This window comes from Panthera pardus, unplaced genomic scaffold, assembly GCF_024362965.1.
Source record: "Panthera pardus isolate Hobbes unplaced genomic scaffold, ASM2436296v1 HiC_scaffold_10, whole genome shotgun sequence".
Taxonomy (NCBI): domain Eukaryota; kingdom Metazoa; phylum Chordata; class Mammalia; order Carnivora; family Felidae; genus Panthera; species Panthera pardus.
In genome coordinates, this window is record NW_026526655.1 from 6789833 (window position 1) to 6812384 (window position 22552).

At 48.2% G+C, this 22552-nt stretch overlaps 1 protein-coding gene across 3 annotated transcripts in view; it reads right to left on the reverse strand.

The window, feature by feature from the left end:
* Window positions 1–20924, reverse strand: part of DGKD (diacylglycerol kinase delta) — a 113686-nt gene extending 92762 nt beyond the window's left edge. For all 3 annotated transcript variants that reach the window (XM_053903553.1, XM_053903552.1, XM_053903551.1), the window contains exon 1: window positions 20741–20924. In XM_053903553.1, coding sequence (XP_053759528.1) covers window positions 20741–20896 — 156 coding nt within the window. In that variant the 5' untranslated portion in view covers window positions 20897–20924. The remainder of the gene's footprint in view (window positions 1–20740) is intronic.
* Window positions 20925–22552: the final 1628 nt, after the last annotated feature.

Consider the following 22552-nt stretch of genomic DNA (forward strand, 5'->3'; position numbering starts at 1 on the left):
AGAGGGCAACCGGCAACACTGAGCATCTGGGAGGGAGACAGGAAGAAGACGGCCACAGACAGGGGCAAGGAGGACTCAGGTCTCATGGGTAGGGGGATGGGGGCTTCGTCTGGGGCATGCCACAAGGGCCTCGATGCTGCCAGGGCCAGCTGAGCGGAGAGATGGCTGCGGATAAGAGGTCAGGGCGTGAGAGAAGGTTTAACAGGGAGGTGCTTCAATGAGGCCCGTATGGAGAGGCAGAAGGAGAGCAGGCGCGGGGAACAGGGAATCCCAGGACACCGGCTCGGGTGCAGAAAGGAGGCGGGAACCCAAACGGAGGATAGAAGAAAGTGGGCACAAGGCCAGGGGCGAGGAGAAAAAACCCAAGAGGACACACTGATGATGCCAACTGGGAGGAGCCGGAGGAGGACCTGCCAGGGCAAAGCCAGAGTACAGCACCCCAAATGTGACCGGGATGGGAGGAAGCAAAAATGGGAGGTGGGTTTTTTTTTTAACCTGCACGTTTCTTAACTTTTTATAAACGTGAAATCATAGTGCACATACCGTACTTTAACTTACTATTTTTTCTGTCGAGATATATTGTCAACACCCGTCCATATTAGTGAATCTATCTCTGTCAGCTGCAGAGTATCTCCCTGTACTGATGTGCTTTATCACTCAGCTCGCGCCCCGCTGCTAGAACAGGTGGAATGCTTCCCCCTCTCAATACTACCAACAAGGCTATTGCTACAACAAAACACCTGCACGTGTCCTGGGCTAGTCCTTAAAGCAAATGAGAAGCAGCAGCATTTGGGGCTCAGGACAGCCCAGAAACAGATGCTCACAGATTGGAAAGTGTGACCTGTGACAGCAGCAGCTTCTCCAGCTGGGGGGCGAGGAGGGACCAGTCAGTGGCCGGCCTAAGACAGCAGGTCACCCAAAGGGAAGGACGCTCGCAGTCCTCTACCGCACACGCCACAGACACAAGTCAGCCCCGGGGGGGCTACAGATGCGACGCAGAAGGCAGAACTTGAAGTTTCAGCAGACAATACAGGAGAACTGCCTTATGACCTTGGGACTGGGTGGCAGTGGAAGAGGGGATGGATTTCTCAAATAGGATTGAAAAAACACTAAACACAAACTGTAAGACTGCTAAAGCCAACTACATTCCAACTGAGAACTTCTGTTCATCAAAGACACCTTACAAAGAAAGGGAAGGGTGAAGTCACACGCTGGGAGAAGATACGCGCGACACTGCCAACAGCCAGAATATTCTAAGAACCCCTGCAAAATGGTAACGAAGAAAAAGAAGCTGCCAAACGGTAAACTGACAGAAGGCATGAACCAGGGTTAAGTCCAATGGTGACTGAGAGATGCTGAAGGGCAGCGGGCTGGACAGAAAGGAGCCCTGAGGGTGACATCCCAATACCCTGCTGAAAGCTTGGGTCCACACGTGCAGTTTTACCACGTGCGTTTGTGCTGCACTGACGTTTACACACATGTTCTTTAGTATGTAGAAAGAAAGGGGAAAACAAAGTCAAAAGGACAGAGGTAAAACCTCAGGCAGAGCTCTGCTGGCGCCATCAGCGTCTCGCGCACTGTAAGCGTAAGAACTTCCACACGTTCCTTGCTGGCCAGCCTGCCTGAGAGGACAGGGCTAGGGGCTGCAGGCGGGCCAGGAAATAAGGAGGGTGGGGAACGAGGCGGGGGAGGATAAAGAAAAGAAGAGTGACTGGGGCGCCTGGGTGGCTCAGCCGGTTAAGCGTCCGACTTCGGCTCAGGTCACGATCTCGCGGTCCGTGAGTTCCAGCCCCGCGTCGGGCCCTGTGCTGACAGCTCAGAGCCCGGAGCCTGCTTCAGATTCTGTGTCTCCCTCTCTCTGACCCTCCCCCGTTCATGCTCTGTCTCTCTCTGTCTCAAAAATAAATAAAAAAACATTAAAAAAAAATTAAAAAAAAGAAAAGAAGAGTGAAAAATCTAGCCAAATGTTTCACATCAGCCATCAATTTGTCCTTAAGCCTTTTGAGTCCTTCAGCAAAAACCTACATAAACCTGATTACACTAAGTCCACGCCATCCAAATTCACAAAGTTCAAAAAAAAAAAAAAAGTGGGGCTATTACCATATAAAGTTAATAAACAAAAGAACTATTAAAATGTTTCTGTGAGGGGCGCCTGGGTGGCTTAGCCAGTTAAGCGTCTGACTTGATTTCGGCTCAGGTCATGATCTCAAGGTTCGTGTGTTTGAGCCCTGTGTCAGGCTTTGTGCTAACAGTAAGGAGCCTACTTGGGATTCTCACTCTCCTTCTCTCTCTGCCTCTCTCTAAATAAATAAATAAACTTAAAATTTTTTAAATAAATAAAATGTTTGTGAAAAAAAAAGGTAAGTAAAAGTTATTGCCGTAAATTTGCATATCACTTGAAATTCTCTGGAGCGCTTTTGTATCTATTAGCTTTCTTAACAGAACAAATACATGCTAATATCCCAACTGACAAGACAACTAGCCACTGACAGACTGAGGAACTTCTCCACAATTAAACAGCTAATAACAGACCACAAGGAAACAATCAGGCCTCCTTACTCTTACATTGAACCTTCTATGGTTTATAGTATCTGAATACCATAAACAGTATGGTTTGTTCACAAACCCAAAGGCCTAGAGGTTCTTTTAAATGCTTACTGAGTGAGTACCCACCGTACCTAGTACGTTCATGCAAGGCATTTTTACCTTTTAACCTTCACATCAACTTCAGAGGTATGTAACAATACTCCCATTTTACAGATTAGGGGACTGAGGGTCTGAAGAATTAAGTAGGTCATTCAAGGCCACATAACTAGTAGACAGAAGACCTGTAATTCAAATCTAGGGCCTACATAGTAGGCAAAAAATATTTGTTGGCAAAATGAAACATAAAAGTCTACTGATAGCTCTGATTTAAAACAAAGTAAGCAAAAGTAAATTCCTTCATCAATTCAAGACACCACCCACAAATCCATCCCAGTTCATCCGGATTTGGAACTACCTGCCACTTACCTACAACTCCCCTCCCTACTCACTACCACCCGGTCTTATCACATCCTATCAGAAACTGAGGAAGCGTGCACACCTCAGGCCACAACTGATTATACACATTAGGTGTCTCCACGGCACCAGCAACCAGCAGGAGAGAGAGGGTACCTGCTGGGTACACATGGGTACCTGCTGTGCTGGAGAATTGCTCCCAACTCTGCACAGCCAGAACCCATATCTGAAGCCAACAATCTGACACAAAGGTGCCCCACATGAGTTTTCTAAAGACCCCAAAACCGCTAACTCGTGAAGAAAGGACAGCCTTGTTTTCTACCAATCAAGAGAACCCAACTTCCTCTTTGCCACTAACCACCCTGGCTTTCCTCCTTCGATGCACTGCCTGCAAGATGAAAAGCAACCATGTCCCCAAGCCCCTGTCACTTGAGAGTTAGGGAGATGTCCCATTCCTGTCCCACTAATATGAGGAAGGGCCAAAGCAGAAAAGCCAAAAAGTGGCCGGCCCCAAAGCATAATGCCCAAATCCCCCCAAGGAGCCGCTCCTCAATCTGTCCTTCCCTTGGTGTCCACACCCACACCCCCTAAATCTGAGGGCTCTTCTATCACTGCGGGATGCCCCCCCCCCCCCAACTCCCTGCCCTCTCAGCTAACGCAGTCTCAGTTCTGAGCGGGCTAGTTGTACCGAGTGTGACCAACATCACAAGGCTGAGCACACTTCCCCAGCCCCAGCCACAGGATTCGGTCTTGGTCAGATAGACCTACATGAACATCCTGCGGGGGCTGCGAATTGCTTCACTGATGTGTGAGAACACGTGTGGCTTCAGCTCCCCCCTTCCCCCTCCCTCTTGTCTTGAATGCGGACACCACGTGTAGAGCTGTGGCAGCGATGCTGAGACCCCGAGGTGGGAGCCAGCTGGTGAGGCAGAAAAGCACAAACGATGTAGGTCTTAAGGCATCATCAATCTGCCAGACGCACTCCTGTCCAGTAAAGGTGGGTTGGCTGAGTTGGCTCCTGCTCCGTCACCATCAGTGGCTGTTCTGCTACCAAACACTGGTGTCCCTAGGTTTCCGAGGCCCCGCACCCTAAATGTGATTCACATCCAACCAGCCTCTTCATCAGCCCCTCACTTTCTAACTTGCTCCCACCACTCGGTATTTCCTCTTACCAGCACCATCAAAGCTGACAGAAGCATGAGGCATATGCCACTCGTCCCACCTCCACTCCTCGCCCCTAACTGGTTACCCAGTACCGACTCCACTCGTTAAAGTCACTCAGGACTCCGCTCTATCTTCAGGCCCTCTGCCACAGCTTAGTTTGGATCCCCACCTCGGGCTTAAATTATTGTCTGTCTCTGTGTCTCTCAGGGATGACCCAGACCACCAGGGTCAGAACCCCCGGAACACTCATGAAACCCACTGTTCCTAAATCCCCAGAATGTGAAGACAAGAGCCCGGGCGGTGCCTGAGCACACCGCAGTGGGGGGGATCCCTGCCTTCCGCTCTCTACCACCGTGCACCCTCCGGCCTGCTGCCAGCCCTCTGCTGCCTCTCAGGTCCACTACCAGCAGCATCACCTAGCAAGTTCTGAAACGCTGCCAGCCACTCCCCAGCAGGGGACCAGGTAGCCACAGAGTGCAAAAGCTCCCCCGAGGATTCAGATAAGCACCCTGCGCTAACCAAGGCGTCCCTGGCCCACTCACAAACATCCCCTTGTTTTCCTGTGTCTTGAGGGAAGCCAACTGTGGCCCTTCAAGGCTCTTTTCAATCCCTCCCACCCACCCCAGAGCCTACTGCCTCGGCCCCAGAACCATCCGACCCAAACACACCAGCTCCTTTGTAGCCACCTACTTTTGGATAGATCCTTCCTCTGCTTGGAATCTGCTTGGAATACAGCTATGGATTCTATGAAGTAAAAAAAAGAAAGGTGTAGTACATATAGGGGGCATGCTACATTTGTGTAAAAAGGATATCTGTGTGTGTATGTGTGTGTGTGTGCAGAGATAAAACTTAAAGGCAAGTATGTGCAGACAGTATCTTTAAATTTCCAAACAACAGTGGAAGAATTAACCAAAATAATAAAACAATAAAAATGGTTAGGTGGCTACCTCTGGGCGGGGGAGGGACAGAGCAGACAAGACGGGGAAGGAAGTGAGCCAGCCCTCTGGAAGGTACGTGATTGTATAAGGACACAGAAGGGGCAGCCGCCGCCGGACGCAGCACCCCGGACAGCTCTCATGGCCCCGGTCTAAGAGCTTCCACAGATGACCCCACTTTGTCTACACAACCCGCCCAAGAGAGACACCGCACCCACTCCCGTTTGCCACAAACCAGGCAAGAAGAGAAAGACAGGGTCGGTATCTGTGCAGGGCCTACTCCATACCAGGACAGGAACTTAGTTATCAGAATCTCATTTAATCCTCACCGCACTGAACACTTACTACCCCATCTCACTTATGAAGACACTGAGGTCCATCCAGAGAGGACCTATGTCCACAGAGAAGGGACAGATGTGGGGTTCAAACCCATGTCTGTCTGATTTCAACTCTCCACATTTCAATATCAAGTGAAAAGATTAAAAAGCATGCTTGAGGTAAGGTTTTCTTTTGTTCGTTTGCCTTTACAAGTAAGACTAAAACTACAGTCATAAACTGCTCCTCCCACTTCTTGGGGTGAGCGCGTGGACAAACGTGCACGTCGAGGCACAACCACCCCCCTGCACACCACGTGGGCAACCCCAATCACCAACAGCAGGAGCGACTTCCAAATACACACACGCTGTGGTTCAGTCAAGGCACCAAAGGCTCGCCTGGCTTCTGTGAGCCTCCAGAGGAAAACCCGTCTCCCCACGGACCTGTGGAATGAAACGCACTCTGTGTTTCAACAAATATTTATCGAACACTTAAGTGCGAGTACGGCTGGGAATATGATGATGAAAGAGACAAGACCCTTGACCTTTAAGGAAACTGTGCAGCGAGAGAGGGATACTTTTACAAAGTAAAAAGTACGAGAGGAATTTGCTTTAAATACTCAGAAGAAAGTGGGGCTCGGGGGTGGGGACAGACGAAATATGAAAGACACAACACTGACGACTGTTTACACCCAGTGACTGATTAAAACCCCTCTCCTTACTTTTGTGTATGTTTGGAAATTTCCATTAGAGGTACAGACAGGGTGCTCTGGCAACTCAGACGTGAATGAAACACACCAGAGGCTTGAATGCAAGGCCCGGAGCCGGTACCACCGGGGCTAAAGGCAGCCACCCCCCACACCCCAGTTCCTGACCTGCCGATCCCACCTCAGGGGTGCTGCACAGAGCAGGAAATCCCTGAGAGAAAGGCTCACACACGCTGCAAAGCGCCACACAAACATAAAGCCGTGTCATAACCATCACTACTCAAATGCCCCTTCCCTGGGTTCCACAGCCCCTCTGTCTCATTTTCAGACATAAGGTAGAAGTAAAGTCTCGTGTTAAGCAGCCAACTCGGTCGACGTGCTTACGGGAAGTGCTTTTTCTTCACTTGAGAACATTCAGCCCAGCCATGCTAACACCTGCCACTGACGTCCTGCGATAACATCCTTCGTGTTTTCAGTGCATGAATAAAACAGAAAAGTGGGGTTATGTAATACACAAATTATTTAATGACCTGCTTTTCCAAATATATTGTGACCAGATCTGTTTTTGTGTTTGTTGCTCTGTATCCTATTTCTGGTTCATCTTTTCTAATGTTTAAGGATACTGAAATAACTAGGAACAAATCTAAGAAACTGACAGCATTTCATACATGAAATAATTTCAATGTCAGGCTAAAATATATCTTCTTTAAAAACATATCTTGGGGTGCCTGGGTGGCTCAGTCGGTTGAGCATCCGACTTCGGCTCAGGTCATAATCTCACAGTTTGTGAGTTTGAACCCTACATTGGGCTCTGTGCTGTCAGCACAGAGCCTGCTTTGGATCCTCTGTCTCCCTCTCTCCCTGCCCCTCCCCTGCACACACACGTGCACGCACACGTGCACTCGCTCGTGCTCTCTCAAATATTCTTAAAAATATAATAAACAAATAAATAAAATATATCTTATTTAGGGGCACCTGCGTGGCTTAGTCAGTTGAACATCTGACTCTTGATTTTGGCTTGGGTCGTGATCCCAGGGTCGTGGGATTGAGCCCCATGTCAGGCTCTGCATTGAGCATGGAGACTGCTTGGGATCCTCTCTTTCTCTCCCCCTGCCCCTCTACCTTACTCTCACTCTCTCTAAAATAAAAAATTTTTAGAAAAGCCGGGGTGGCTCAGTCTTAAGCATCCAACTTCGGCTCAGATTTCACAGTTCATGAGTCCAAACCCCACATCGGGCTCTGCACTGACAGAGCAGAGCCTGCTTGGGATTCTCTTTCCCTGCTCCTCTCTGACTCACTCTTTCTTTCTCTCTCAAAATAAATAAGTAAACTTTACAAAAATTAAAAAATTAAAAATTAAATTTTTTTAATCTTATTTATATCAAGACCTTTAGTTCTCTGTTTAGATAAGTTTAGCATTATTTTCAACACAGGAGTTAAAAGTTTAAACAAAGGGGAGGTGCCTGGGTGGCTCAGTCGGTTAAGCATCTGACTCCTGATTTTGGCTCAGGTCATGATCCCTGAGTTGTGGGATTGAGCCCCATCAAGCTCTACACTGAGCATGGAGCCTGCTTAAAATTCTCTCTCATTCTCTCTCTCTCTCTCTCTCTCTCTCTCTCTCTCTCTCTCCACCTCTCCCCCACTCGTGTGCTCTCTCTAAAATAAAAAAAAAAAAATTTAAGTTTAAACAAAGGGGAACATCACTAAGATACTGCATATAATGTACACATTTATTAGGATACTCTGAAGTTTAAATCCTATGTTTTTGCAAGTCATGCCCTTTTGTATTATCTGGCTCCTTAAACTTCATCTGTTTTGATCCTGAGAGTTGGAACTGTTTCAGCCGTGTTTCAGGACATTCCAGAGAAGAGACTAAGGACAGACTCTTCTCCATCTTCTGCTACCAGCACACAGCATCCTACACCATCCGTGTCAGGAATTCTCAATTGAAGGACAGCCCTGTTTCTGTTTCCTTTAGTATAAAATAATGCTCATTTTAGGAAATTCAGAAAAGTAGAAATAGAAATAATCCAAATTGCACCACCCCTGGTATCAGGGCACAATCCATGGCATTAGTTTGGAAACTTTCTTCATCTTACTTCCCATGCACGGTGTTTTGCACAAAGCTGAATGGCCTTCTGTACACAATGCCTCTCTGTTTCCCCAGCATCACAAAGTACTGTCCACATTACTGCCTTCCTCAATCACCTGAATGGCTGCTGTACGCACAAGAGCAGCAACTCGCTCTGCCACTTCCCAGTTCTGTGGCCTGGGCACTCGGCCACCTCATGGCAACCTTCTCACACTCCCGAAGATGAAGTAAGACCACCTATGCATGGTGCAGGGTGCCAGCACACAACAGCTGTCAGCCCTGGTCATTAACTCAGTGGGTTGTTAAACTGGAGTGTCTTCTGGGCTTACAATTTTTATGTTTAATGCTGCAATAAACACAACGTCCTCTGTGCTTTTTCATATTTAAGATTACCTCCTTGGGACAGGATCCTACCATGGAAATTACTGAGTCAAGAGTAGGGACTTTCTTGGAGTTTTTCAAACATGTCACCAATTGCTTCCCCAAATGGTTGCACCACATGTGCTGCTGGAGGGTGAAGAAGCTACAGGGTTTCTATAAACAGCACAATTCCAGCTCATACACAACACTGGCTGGATATAAAAATACACTTAGACAATTATAACTAGTCGACAGTAAAAAAATACACTTAGATAATTAGACTCATAACTCAGTATTGACAAACCTGGGTTTTTTACTTGCCCTCTTAAACTAAATGAAAACACAGAGAAAAGAGATAACAATTTCTGACTTCCTTTTCGCTCAGCTTCTGAGTACTAGTCCCTCTTTATCAAAGAGTTTAAATACAAAGGCTACCAAGTGGAATTAGACTTAACGAGATGAGTATTTCAAATTTTCCCAAGCCATATAAAGAATGAGTCTGCACTCCCAAACTTGAAATATAGAAGAGTTCTAGGATAACAAAAAGTCAGAAATACAGATATTTCCTTTCAAACCCTTCAAATATGTAAATGTCTCATAACCATCCATAAGAATGATTCTATCACGCATCCCTCTATGAACTCCACTGAGACCAACCCAAAATGTCCAAGAATACCAACCAATTCTGAGAAGTTCATAGCTGATTTTAAGTATTACAGCGTATGTAGCTTGAGAGGCCAAATCCAGATGGAAAAGAGTGGTCCTCTTCAACAAACAGTGCTGGAATATCTGCATGGGAAAGGGTGAAACTGGACCTTTTCCTTCCACCACATACAAAAATTAACTCAAAATGGATCAAAGACTAAATAAAAAGATAAAACACTCTTAGAAGAAAACACTAAAGTACATCTTCGTGACCCTGGATTTCTCAAATATGACACCAAAAGCACAAACAAGAGACGGAAAGCATAAGGCCGACTTCATCAAAATTTGTAATCCTTTTGTGCTTCAAAGGACACTATCAAGACAGTGAAAAGAGAACCCACAGAAGGGGAGAAAATATTTGCAAATCACTGATTTGATAAGGGTCCAATATTTAGAATATATAAAGATTTACAACTCAACAGAAAGATAGCCCAACTTAAAAACGGGCAAAGGACTGAAATAGACATTTCTCCAAAGATATACAAATGGCCAAGAAGCACATGAAAAAAACACTCATCAACAAAAAGAAAGACAGACAGATAGACAGACAGACATGCCCAACATCGTTAGTCACTAAGGAAATGCAAATCAATACCAGGAGATACCACTTTGCATGCATCAGGATGGCCCCATTATTTAAAAAAAAAAAAAAAAAAAAAAAAAAAAAAAGTGCTGGCAAACGTGGAGAAACTGGAATCCTTCTCTATTGCTGTTGTGTTGTTGGAAATGTAAGATGAACAGTTCAGATGTTCTTCAATAAGGTAAACACAGAATTACCCAGCAATTCTACTCCCTGGATAAACACTCAAAAGAACTGAAAACAGGTATTCAAACAATAACTTGTCCATAGCAGCTCTATTCATAACAGCCAAATAGAAGTGATTCAAACATACATCAACATATGAATGGATAAACAAAATGTGGCATATCCATACAATGACATACTATTAGGCCACAAAAAGGAACGAAGCCTGATACATGCTACAACACGGATGAACCTTGAAAACACTATGCTAATGGAAAGATGCCAGACACAAAAGGCCACATGTTATATGATTCCATTTACACAAAATATCCAGAACAGGCAAACCCATGGAGACAGAAAGCGGACGAGTGGCTGGGGAAGAGGAGGGAATGGGCAGTGACTGCTCAATGGAGTTGAAGGGGTTTCCCCGGAGGGGAAAAAGTTCTGGAACTAAATAGTGGTGCTGGCTGCACAACACTGCTAATGTACCTAATGCCACTGAATGGTATACATTTAAAATGGTCAAACGGTAAATAAAAAGAATCAGAGTATCCCTCTTCCATCTTGGCGCAAGGGACAAAGCACTGCTCATCTTGGAGCACGGGGTGTACCTCACCATGGTGGGGCCAGAGGAGCCGGTTCAGGAAAACCACCACTGCCCAGACACCATCACCTTCAGATGAGGAAGAGCAGAGCCAGCCAGAAGTGGGTGACAGGTGACCCAAGGCACCTCACTGCTCAGACTGAGGCTGCAGGGATGGCCCGGCCAGAGCAGCAGGCACAGCGCTGGACCTGTGGCCAATATCAGGCGGGACTCACATTCCCTCTGGCAGCCAAGCACACAGCTAATGGCAGTTCAAACCCGTAGACTGGCAAACACATTCTAGGACTGATAAATCAAAACAAAAAAGCGGAGGTAAGAGGCTGAAGCTACACTATAATGCACATGAATAAATCTAAATGAATTTATTACAGAAACCGGAAGACCATTTTAGAAAATATGCGCTTCTTGTTGTAAGATTACAGGAAGACACTGACTCTATTAAAAAATTAAAGTTTTTTCAAGGACAGGGTGCACCAGAATGAGAACATGATGAAACTAAAGTACAACAAGCTGCGATACAGGCCATGATTAGAAAAGGAAGCAAAAACAATCACTCCAGCAGAATTAAAACCCACATGTGAAGGGCTAAAGGGAAAAATGTACACTGCAGAAAATGTCACTGGTCATGAACAAGACAAAACTGAGACACAGAATGCTGTAGCCTACAGTGGAGAGAAGAAAAGACAGGGGAAAGCTCTCCAACAGATTGATAAAGGGACAGATCGGCCTACAATAAGAACCATCCAAAAGGAACACAAAATAAGCAGAGATGCAAAAATCTGAAGTACAAACCCAAAAAAGAAAAGCAAAGACCTGCCAGGCTGATGTGCCGAAATTCCAGGCACAGGAGGGAGGAGAGCAGCCTCCCTCAGCCCAGACTGGACGCGGTGCCCCACAACCCCACCTCGGGGCTCCGGCCCAAAGATGAAACAACAGATTGCAACACAGCAAGCAAATGTTCAAAGGCCAAAGAGCCAGCTTGAAGGGGCTCTCCTGGGGAAATGTAGACAATTTGAGCATCAAAAGGAATGACTGTGACTGATTGTAAAACACTGAACAAAAATAGTGAATCCATAGGGAGAGAGAGAGAGAAAAGAAAACATCTGCCTTCTGTTGGGAATGACTCTTCTACCGAATCCTTACTTTGAAAATTGGTAATTAAACAGAATCTAGCAATTACCCTGCCTTTTTTTTTCCCCCCAGGAGAAACTGTAGTCCTTCCCCAGTTGAAGTGGGTAAATTTTACAGAATACCAACAGATACACACGGAAGAAATGACAGAAAGGGGCAGGAGGGGCGGGGAACTCTCCATTTTGCAAACTCTTAATGTAGCTGATTCAGGCAAGTATGATGTATGAATGCTCAAGAAAGCAGCCGAGTAGATTGTCAAAGCAAAGGATATTTGCACGGTGCCCAGGAAGCACCGCACAGGTTACCTCCTAACTGCAAAGAGGGAAATCTACATTTTCAGCAGGAAGATCTAGCATCTCCACATAAAGCAAATGATGACACAGCAGAGGGGACAGCCTAACAGGACACTGAGAATCCCAGATTTAGGAGATTTGCCCAAAACATCAACCCGAACGTATTCGAGTCTTCAAACCTCTCACTTCCAGTTTACGGCAAATAAAAGGATCAAAGAAACCACAAGGAAACAATCAGACAAATCCAGACACAGGTTTAACAAGACCGCTTCCCTGGTCTCTTCACAGAGTCAGTGTCATAATGGGGAGGAGAGGGAGAAGGGGGCTATGGGGAGCTGTTCTAAGCTGAGAGTCTGAAGAGGTACAACAACCAAACACAGTGCATGTGGGGCGCCTGGGTGGTTCAGTTGGTTAAGCATCCAACTCTTGATTTCAGCTCAAGTCAGGACCTCACAGTTCATGAGCCTGAGCCCCAAGTCAGGCTCTGTCTCTCTTCTATCTTCATAGAATATATGGTACGACCATTACAAGGGATAAGAATAAAGAGATTTTATTTTTTTAATGTTTATTTATTTTTGAGAGACAAAGAGAGCAAGTGGAGGAGGGACAGAGAGAGAGAATCCCAAGCAAGCTTTGAGTTGTCAGCACAGAGTCCGACTTGCGGCTCAAAACTCATGAACCACAACATCATGACCTGAGCTAAGTCAAGAGTCTGACGCTTAACCGACTGAGCCACCCAGGCGCCCCAAGAATAAAGAGACTTTAATAACACGAGAAATACCTGTAACGTGAAAGTGGAAACTTACATATACGTTCATTCCAACTCAATTAAACACACCCAGAAACACAGTCTGGAAGGAAATACAAAAGTAACAATAATGATAGTGCAGATGGACCTCTGGGTGCTGAATTCAGGAATTTACCTTCTTCCCCTCCCCTCCCTTCCATCTTCTTCCTCACCAGCTTCTCACCTCCTTCTCGGATTGGTTCTCCTGCTCCCCCCCCACCTCTGAAAGCCAGTGGCCAGAGCTAAGCGGGCCCTCCCACTGTGCCACTGTTCCCTCTCTCAGCCTCCAGGAACCACCCCCACTGTCAAGGGGCTGGGTAGGACCCAGTAGGAAGAGGTGTGGTATGGAATCTACAAGGCTTGGGTGGCACACTGGCGAGCCACCTAACTGCTCTGAGCCTACATCCCTCCGCTGTAAAGTTGGGATAGTTGAGAATAAAGAATCCAGGGTACCACTGCAGCAGGGCACAGTGAGGGCAAAATCCCAAAGCTGGTCCCCACCAGTCCTCAAGCAGACCTCCTTATGTCAGAGAAGAGCTCCAGTTATCCCACAAGCCTCCTCTTCCCCAACACCCATACCAAACCATCACCAAGTTCTCACAATGTCAAATCCAACTAAGTCTCCCTATTACTGCCACCACCACAACCTCGGCCCAGGCTACCAGCACTCACTCGGCCAACGACAACACAGCCAGAGCAACCTTTTCAACATAGATCAGATTATGTCTCGCTCCTTCCTGAAATCTTTTATTTTTTTAAATATTTATTTATTTATTTTTGAGAGAGAGCAAGCAGGGGAGGGGCAGAGAGAGAGAATCCCAAGCAGGCTCTGCACTGTCAGCACAAAGCCCAACATGGGGCTCAAACCCATGAACTGTGAGATCATGACCTGAGCCAAAATCAAGAGTCAGACGCTTAACCAACTGAGCCACCCAGGCGCCCCTAAATCTTTTTTTTTTTTTTAATGTTCATTTATTTGAGGGGGGAGGAGAGGCAGAGAGAGAAAGAGAGAATCTCAAGCAGGCTTTGCACCATCAGCACAGAACGCAGTATAGGGCTCGAACTCACAAACTCTGAGACCATGACCTGAGTCAAAACCAAGAGTCAGATGCCAACTTTTAGCCGACTGAGCCACCCAGGCACCCGTTTTTTGTTTTTGTTTTTGTTTTGAGAGAGAGAGCACAAGTGAGCGAGGCACAGAGAGAGAATCTCAGGAGGGGCAGAGGGAGGAGGGGAGACAGAGACAGAAGCAGGGCTCACCGGAAGAAGGGCTCATGTTCACCCAAAGTGGGGCACAAGCTCACACCGTGTGGGGCTGGAGCTTACTAACCATGAAATAACGACCTGAACCAAAGTCAGATGTTTAACGACTGAGCCAGCCAGGTGCCCCTGTCTTTTTTTTTAAAGTAGGCTTCACGCCCAGCATGGAGCCCAAAAGGGGGCCTGAACTCAGGACCCTGAGCTCAAGACCTGAGCTGAGATCAAGAGTCAGACGCTGGGGCACCTGGGTGGCTCAGTCGGTTAAGCCTCCAACTGTGGCTCAGGTCATGATCTCACAGTCCATGAGTTCGAGCCCCATATCAGCCTCTGTGCTGACAGCTCAGAGCCTGCAGCCCATTTCAGATTCTGTGTCTCCCTTTCTCTCTGCTCCTCCCCCACTCACATTCTGTCTCTCTCAAAAATAAACATTAAAAAAAAGAAAAGAAAGAAATAGAACACTACCAGCACTCCAGAAGCTCCCTCTCTCATGGGCCATCCAATCACTACCCATATCTTCCCACTGTGCAAACTTCTCTGGTAATCATTTCTTTGCATGCAAACTTAAAGGCACAGGCAGGCAAGACTAAACACCTTAGTATCCTATCCATTCTGAATTTGATCTAAATGGAATCACACATAACATTCTTTAATGTCTGGCTTTTTTGGTCAGACTACATTAATGCTGTAATTAATCCTTAACGCAGCAGGTAGCAGTTCGTTTTCATTGATGCATAGTATTCTCTTGAAAGAACATACCATGATTTATTCATCCATTCTACTGTTGACCGACATTTGGCTTCTTTCCACTTTTGAGCTACTACCAAAACTACACTAGTAATGTTCTTGTACGTGGTGCCTCTTGAAGTACATTAGCTTGTAGAAGCTATTAGATGCACACGCCTACAAGTGGAATTGCTGAAATACAGGATACACATTTCTTTAAGAGACTTTAAGAGACACTGACAAAATGTCTTCTAACGTGGTGTCACCAACTTAATATCCCCACCAACGGCAGGTCAGTTTCCCCTTGCTCCACAGTCCTACGAACACCTGGAAAGAGACACCACATGGAAGAGATGTGCAGGGTAAGTATGGGAGTGGGGAGGAGCAGAGCTTCCATGCCCTCTCTGGGCATGCCAGCCCCCGCCCCTGCCCCACACCCACATGCACACACGCTAGTATGTTCACCAGCCCAGAAACTCCTCGAATCCCCTTGTTATAACTCAATCTCCAAACCCCCTCTGCTCCTAGAAGTTGGGAGTAAGGCTGAAAGTTCACATCTCGAATCACTTGTTTGGTCTTTCTGGTGACCAGCTCCCATCCTGAAGCTATCTTGGATGACTTCAGCCCCGCCCTGAGGCACCTCATTAGCGTAAGTTCGGGTAAAGCCAAATGGGGCTCGTTATGAGTAACAAAAGACACTCCTATCACTCATGTTCCAAGTGAACATGAATTTTAAGGGGACGCTCTTCCCACTACAGACCCCATTACTGACCTCAGGGGAAAAAGCAGCCAGCCCCAAATGCCAGCTCACTTCCACAGACTTTCACCCTCCCTGGTTCGCAGCCCTGTGCTACTGCACTGTCTCATCAGCTGCCTCCTATTAGCAGAAGCTGCAGACAGCTGCTCAGTTACCTGGCCCACCATCACCAGAAGCAGAAGTCACTTTTTTCCCACTCATCTCTCCCTACCACCACCCTCCCGTATCAGGTCAAATTCCCCTACTGTCTCCTCCCAAAGCAACCTGGCTGTCACCTGCTTAACGCTCATCAGTATCATAATGCCACACTAACTGCGCGATTATCTTACCCACGTCGGTCCTGTCTTCAGACTATTAGCTCCAGGAATGTTTTTTGTTGTTGTTCAGTAAGGCACCCCAAGTGCCTAGCACACTTAACAATATTTGCTGAGTTAAAAATGAATCTGTGAAACAAGAAAAATAATGACTAGCTATGATATTCCCACTAGGATTCCATACATTAATTTTTTAAGAAAGATTTGCATAGCTAATTGCCTGCCAGATTCACTCTTACTTGCTCTCCTGGCCGCTGGAGACGAAGAATCACCCAGCTTGAGCTGAGGGAGGAGGCGTTTGGGGAGAATGACCAAAAAAGACAGAAATAATCCTAAAAGAAACCATTTACTGAATGCTGACCATACACCAGGCACTATGCTAGCTAAGTGGACACAGACTGTCCCATTTACTTCTATGACTTATCATCATCTCTGTTTTAGGGTTCTGAGAACTACTATTATCCTTTCTATTTTGCAATTTTGCAGATATGGAAACTGAGGCTCAAGAACACACATCTCACATTTACTGGTATTTTCCCTGTTTCACATCAGGAAACCAAGTCTTAGGAGAGGAGGTCTGGAAACCTGTGATCACGTGTCTCATAAGTGGGAGAGCCAGGTGTGAATCAACTTCACTCAACACCAAAGTTTAGGCTCTTAAAGTTTAGGCTCACACGTGAGCTTTAAAAACCTTTCATACCACCATATACCCGCTAGGATGGCTACAGTCAAAAGATGTAATAACTGAGGACCTGGAGAAAACGGAACCCTCACACACTGCTGGTGGGAATGTAAAATGGCACGGCCACTTTGGAAAACAGTCTGGCAATTTCTCAAAGGTTAAGCACAGAGTTACCTTGTGACCCAGCAAATGTAGTGGTAAGTAGATACCCAAGACAAATGAAACATACGTCCACAAAGAAACACGTACATAAATGTTCACAGCAGCCTCATTCAGATTAGCCAAAAAGTGGAAATAACCCAAATGCACACGCTCTAACATAGACGAGTTTTGGACACTTACGCTAAGTGAAAGAAGCCAGACACAAAAGGCACATACTGCATGCTTCTATGGATGTGAAATGTCCAGAATCGGCAAATCCTTACGACAGAAAGGAGATTAGCAGCTAAGGTTGACAGAGTTGAGAAGGAATAAGGAACAGATGCTAAAGGTTATGGTGTTTCTTTTGGGGGTGACAGAAACGTTCTAAAATTGACTGTGGTAATGGTTACACAACACGCATATACTAAAAACCACTGAGCTGTATACAGTTTAAGTGAGTAAACTGAATGGTATGTGAATCATATCTTTACAAAGCTATGTTTTTAAGTCTTTTACATTTTGCCTAATTTCTACTAGTTTCATTTCACAATGGGAAAAACGCTTTGTTTAAATTTGAAATCAGGGATGTAAGCACTTTCATGCACAAAGCCAACAATGTTAACTTTTTTAAAACCTAGAAATAGATTAAACTCAGTCTTAACTGATATACTTCACAGAATCACACTGTTCTTTACTCAAATTTCAAAATAACCTATAATGAGCTGGTGAATTAATTTACCAGTGTTATTTCTTCCATTTTCTTTTTCCCACTCTTAACTATGTGGTCCTATGGAGTCGTTATTGTGCACTAGTTAGGAAATACAAACGAAGTGATGTGTTTGCTAGGGACAGTTGGAACTTTTAAAAATATCAGACATGCATGAAATGCTAAATAAATGACCATCTCAAATCTCCCCTCATCAAGTTTTCAGTATGCTAAAGACTCGGGGAAAAGTTTTAAAAGAACCTCATTAACTAAAGACTGACTTGGAGTTTTGGTAAGGCTTCTCTTTTTTTTTTTTTTTTTTTTTAATTTTTTTTCAACGTTTATTTATTTTTGAGAGACAGAGAGAGAGAGAGAGAGACAAAGCATGAGGAGGGAAGGGGCAGAGAGAGAGGGAGACAAAGAATCCCAAGCAGGCTCCAGGCTCTGAGCTGTCAGCACAGAGCCTGATGTGGGGCTTGAACCCACAAACCGTGAGATCATGACCTGGGCTGAAGCAGCTACAGCATCTCCTGAGAGTTGACTAGAAATGACTCTCAGGCCCCACCCTAGACCTACTCGACCAGAATCTGCATTTTAACAAGATCCCCAGGGGATGTGCCTGCACATTAAAATCTGAGAAGCACTGGACTGCTATTTCAAAAACTTGAAATACATACAGCTCTGGTCCTGGGCCAGCTTGTCCTCAGTTCCATTCCTTGACCTTCTGCTCTGCACTGAACTGCAGGGGGGCTGATCCCGAATGCGCTGGGGTTCCCAAGCAAGAGGCAGGTGGGGTTAGACAGCAGCAGCAGCAGCGCCCTCCAAAGGCTCCAGGGCCAGATGACCTAGGGCAGTTCGGCCTCTGGCAGGTGGGAGTTGCTCCTGGGGAGCCTGAAATGCCATGCCCTCCCCTGTCCTCCAGCTTAGGGGTGACAATGGTTTCCTGTTGCCTCATCTCAGGGTTGCTTCACTGCCCACTGTTTGCATCCCCAGTCCTTCACCGCCTGGGAGACCACCCCCCTACATTGAATTCCCTCTGTTTTAAATGAAGTGGTTTCAGCTTTCCCGTCTAGACCTAGAACGATACCCCATACCATTTTGGATCTCTCTTATGCACCACATAATCCCAGTGCAATTTTCTGAATGGCTTATCTGCTTAAAAAACGGGGCGGGGAGGGGGGGGCGGATAGCTAGTGCACACAGAAAACCTCACACTTCCCACATTCAGGCAATCTCTAACAACCCGAAAGAAAAATTAGCCTGAAGCTATTTGTACAGCAGATGTGACTGTATTCAGCAACTCAAGTCGTCAGGGTGTATTTTTAACACTCTACCCATCACTCCTCCTCAACCACAACAGCTGGTAGGTACAGCAACTATTGTGTTGGGAAATGGGGGGGGGGGGGGAGGGAATGCCTCCTAAAGAACAGAATTCTGGACAAACACTGGAATCTCTGAGAGATCTAATCTTAATCACACTTGTAAATCATATGATCTACCCCACACTGGGCACATACCATGCTCCAGGACCAAACAACAGGGGAGAGCAACTCTTATCAGTATCATTTAGGGCTACTTGGAGATCTTCCTAAAAGCACATCTGACTGGTCACTCCCATGCTCTGAATAACCCTCAGTGGCTCCCTCTTGCCCAAGGCCAAAAACCCAACTCCAGGGTTGGCCCTTTAAAATCCAGCCCAATCTACCAATCCAGCCCAATCTACCTTTCCAGCCTTTTCTTAATCCCCCTCAAGTTGACCCACTCACCTTCTGACCATTCCCAGCTGTGCCTACACCTTCAGCTACAATGTGTGTCAGTATCTGTCGACTATGTGGAAAGCGCTTCCTTCCCCAATTAGCTTGGCAAACTTTTTCTCTCAAGATCATGGTAGCTGCATTCTCTGTCCCCTGAGCTTCCACAGGACTTACTATGTCATACTGTCACGTGCACAGGTTCCATCTTCTACACGGTAGGATCCAGACTCCTACTGTCCATCTTGGGATCCTGACCACGGTTCCGATCCAGATCCACATTTATTACCTGTGACTCCCTGGGCCAATGCCATCGGATGGGGATGATAGGTAACACCCAACTCAATGGGTTCTCCCTAGTACTAAATGAGTTAACCCACATAGAGTGCTGTAAAGTTAACCCAAGAAAAATGCCTGGCACCTTGCCTGGTAAGCACTGAAGAATTGCTACCTTACAATTAATTGCCATTACTGCTATATCTGGAACAAAGGAGGGGTTCAATCACCTATTTGCGGAATACCTGGAACACTATACAATAAACCTGTTTGTAACATGCTAAGCCCAAAGACTACCCCACCACAAGTAGCAAAGGCTGACAAAAGGTAAAGCAAGAAATGGCTCCCACGGTGAAAGTACCAGCTGAACCTAACTGGCCCCGGAGGAAAAGCGCACTGCAGCAGGGTGAGAGTCTGTGCCAGCTGGATCCGCCGCGGCTGCCCACAGACCCGGCATGCCCTCAGCCACCTGTCCAGCCACCTGCCTCAGGCAGCCGTGTTCTAACAGAGAGGGCTCACCTGTAGCAAAAACCATAAGCAGTTTTCAACGGGAACCGCAATGGGAAAACAAAGGGCGCAACTTTCCTCCCGCAGAAAGGAAATGCGTCTTTCTGCAAGCGAGTGTTTGGCGTCTGGAGTTCTCCACCGAGTTAGGTGCCCAGCGGGTGCGCCGCCAGGGAAAGCCCCCCTCTCCCGGCTTTCCCGAGGGAGGGTGAGCTGGTCACAGAAGGCGCATCCCTTCCCCTAGGGCACGAAGACACAAGCGAGTCAAGTCACACCCAGGTCCTGTTGAATTTCCCGGGGGACCACAGGTGAGTCCACAGAGCACCCGGCGGGAAATGACCTGGCCAGTCCTCAGAAACGCGGGGCTCGGGGAGCGTACGCTTGCGGGGCGCAGCCAGCAGCCCCCATTTCTGGGGCGCTCGCCCCCCGCCTCTAGGCCTCAGTTTCCTCCGGGTCCTCGCGGCGCGGGGCTTCCTCGCGGCCCACTGCGGCTGGCGCCCCTGGCCCCGGCGCCCCGCCCCACTCGCCCGGCCCCGCGCGGCGCCCACCTGCGCCCCCGGCCCGGGGTCCCCGCCGCCGCCCCGCCGGGAGGGCGCGCTCAGCCCCGGCGCGGGGCGGGGCGCCCGGCCCGTTACCCCGTGGGGCGCGCTCCGCCCGGACAGCGGCGCCCGGCGGGACCCCGGGCCGGGCTGGGCCGGGCCTGGGCGGCTCTCGGGCCCGGCCGCGGGCCTCACGGGGCTGCCGCGGCGTGAGGGGCGCGCGCCCGGGCCGCCGCCGCCGCGGGCTCACCTTCTGACGGATCTGGCCCGACGTGGACACCTTGCGGATGAGTTTCTGCGGGGAGCCGGGCTCCGCCTCGGGTTCGCTGTCGGACGACTCCTCGGGCGGCGGCGGCGGAGGAGGTTGCGGCGGACCCGGCGGAGGGGCGCCCGCCGCCGCCGCCATGCTGCCGGGCCAGCGCGCGCACAGCGGGCGGGGGCGGGGCCGGGGGCGGGGTCTGGAGGGCGGGGCCTGTTCGGGCGGGGGCGGGGCCGAGACTGGGTGGTTTCCCCCGCCCCCCGCCGCGCCCCCTGCCGGTCACGCGCGCAGCCGCAGATGGAGTCGCGCTCCGGCCCCTCCGCCTCCACCCGCGGTGTCCCCTGGCCCCTGGTCTCAGCATCTGTTTATTTTCTGTCTAGGGCACGATTTGCGTCATTTTGTTCCTGTGGTCACTTTTTTTTAAATCTTCAGTCTTTTCGTTCAAGAATGTAAGTGATCTCCAGGAGGCCCAAGACTGTGTCTGTCTTGCCCTGCATTTTGTCGCCAGCGTCAGAAGCAGCGTCTGGCATTTAGTCGTTAGTTGCACCATAAACAATTCGGAGTGGAGGGATGCATGCATGAATGCAAGAAAGAAAGAAGAAAGTACTTGGACGGACTTCTGGGATGCCAGAAGAGGGGTACACAATTCCAGCTGGTAAGGGTTCCTGGAGAAAAGATGCCCAGGAGAAGGAAAAGGCTAGCAGGAGTTATCCCGGACAGGGGGGAATTGTGTTCTAAGAGGAAGGACCAGATTGTGCAAAGGCCTGGAGGCAAGAAAACAAGTGTCCAGGAAAAAAGGAAGTTGTAGCCTAAAGGGAGGAAAATAACACAAAGAGATGAGCCTGGGGGTGGGCAGGTCAGATAGAGCTTTGTAAACCCGATAAAGAGGTTAGTCCTGAGGGCAACAGGAAGCCCTTAAGGGATTTTAACCCTGGGTGGGGCTGGGTCACAAAGCTGGAGCCTGTGATCCAGGCTTTGAAGTAATCAGGGCAGGTGGCTGCCTGGGTCACTGGGAGGGGCTGCAGAGATAACGTAGACACAGAAGTAGGTGGAGGCAGGAGGCAAAGGTGAGTAAGAGGCCCTGGGTGCTAACCAGGGCTGCCGGCTGGTAGATGCGGTAGGTGGAGCCCTTCCCTGGGGGGAGCAGGAGAATGCACTTGTTTTCGCTGCCCTTTGAGACGTACAGGTGTTTGAAAAGAGCTTGGTGCTACCTGAGAGGGGCAAGTCCTTAGGGGACTGCGTGACTGTCCCCTTGCTTTCAGAGGGCTGCTGCTAGAGACTCAGTGGCCTCTGGCCTGCCTGCTGGTCAGCATGCTCTGGCCCCTGCTCCTCTGGGTGATACTTTTCAGAAGCAAAACAAGTGAAACCCCCTCCCCCCCACCGGGGGACACAGAATAGCATCTAGCATGGGGAGGGACATGGCCAGGGGAATGGACGCAGAGCCAGGACAGAGCATGTCAGGGCCTAATGCAGGAACACTCTGGGACAGGCCCCGAGCCCCTGGCTGCACTGCCCAGTGCCATAGCCACTGGCCACATGTGGCTACTTCAATTTCAATTTCAGTTCATTATAATTAAATTTTCGGTTCCTCAGTCACACTAGCCACATTTCAGGTCCACGATAGCCGTGTGTGGCTTAGCAGCTACCACACAAGACAGCGCAAATGTACATTTCCATCCTCACCGTGAGTTCTGATGTGCACAAAGATAGCGATGGCCCTCGTGCGCTGCCCGCCCAGCACGCACCAGACACTTGAGCAGTGATTTTAGTCTTACACACCAGCCCCACAAAGCAAGCTCGCTG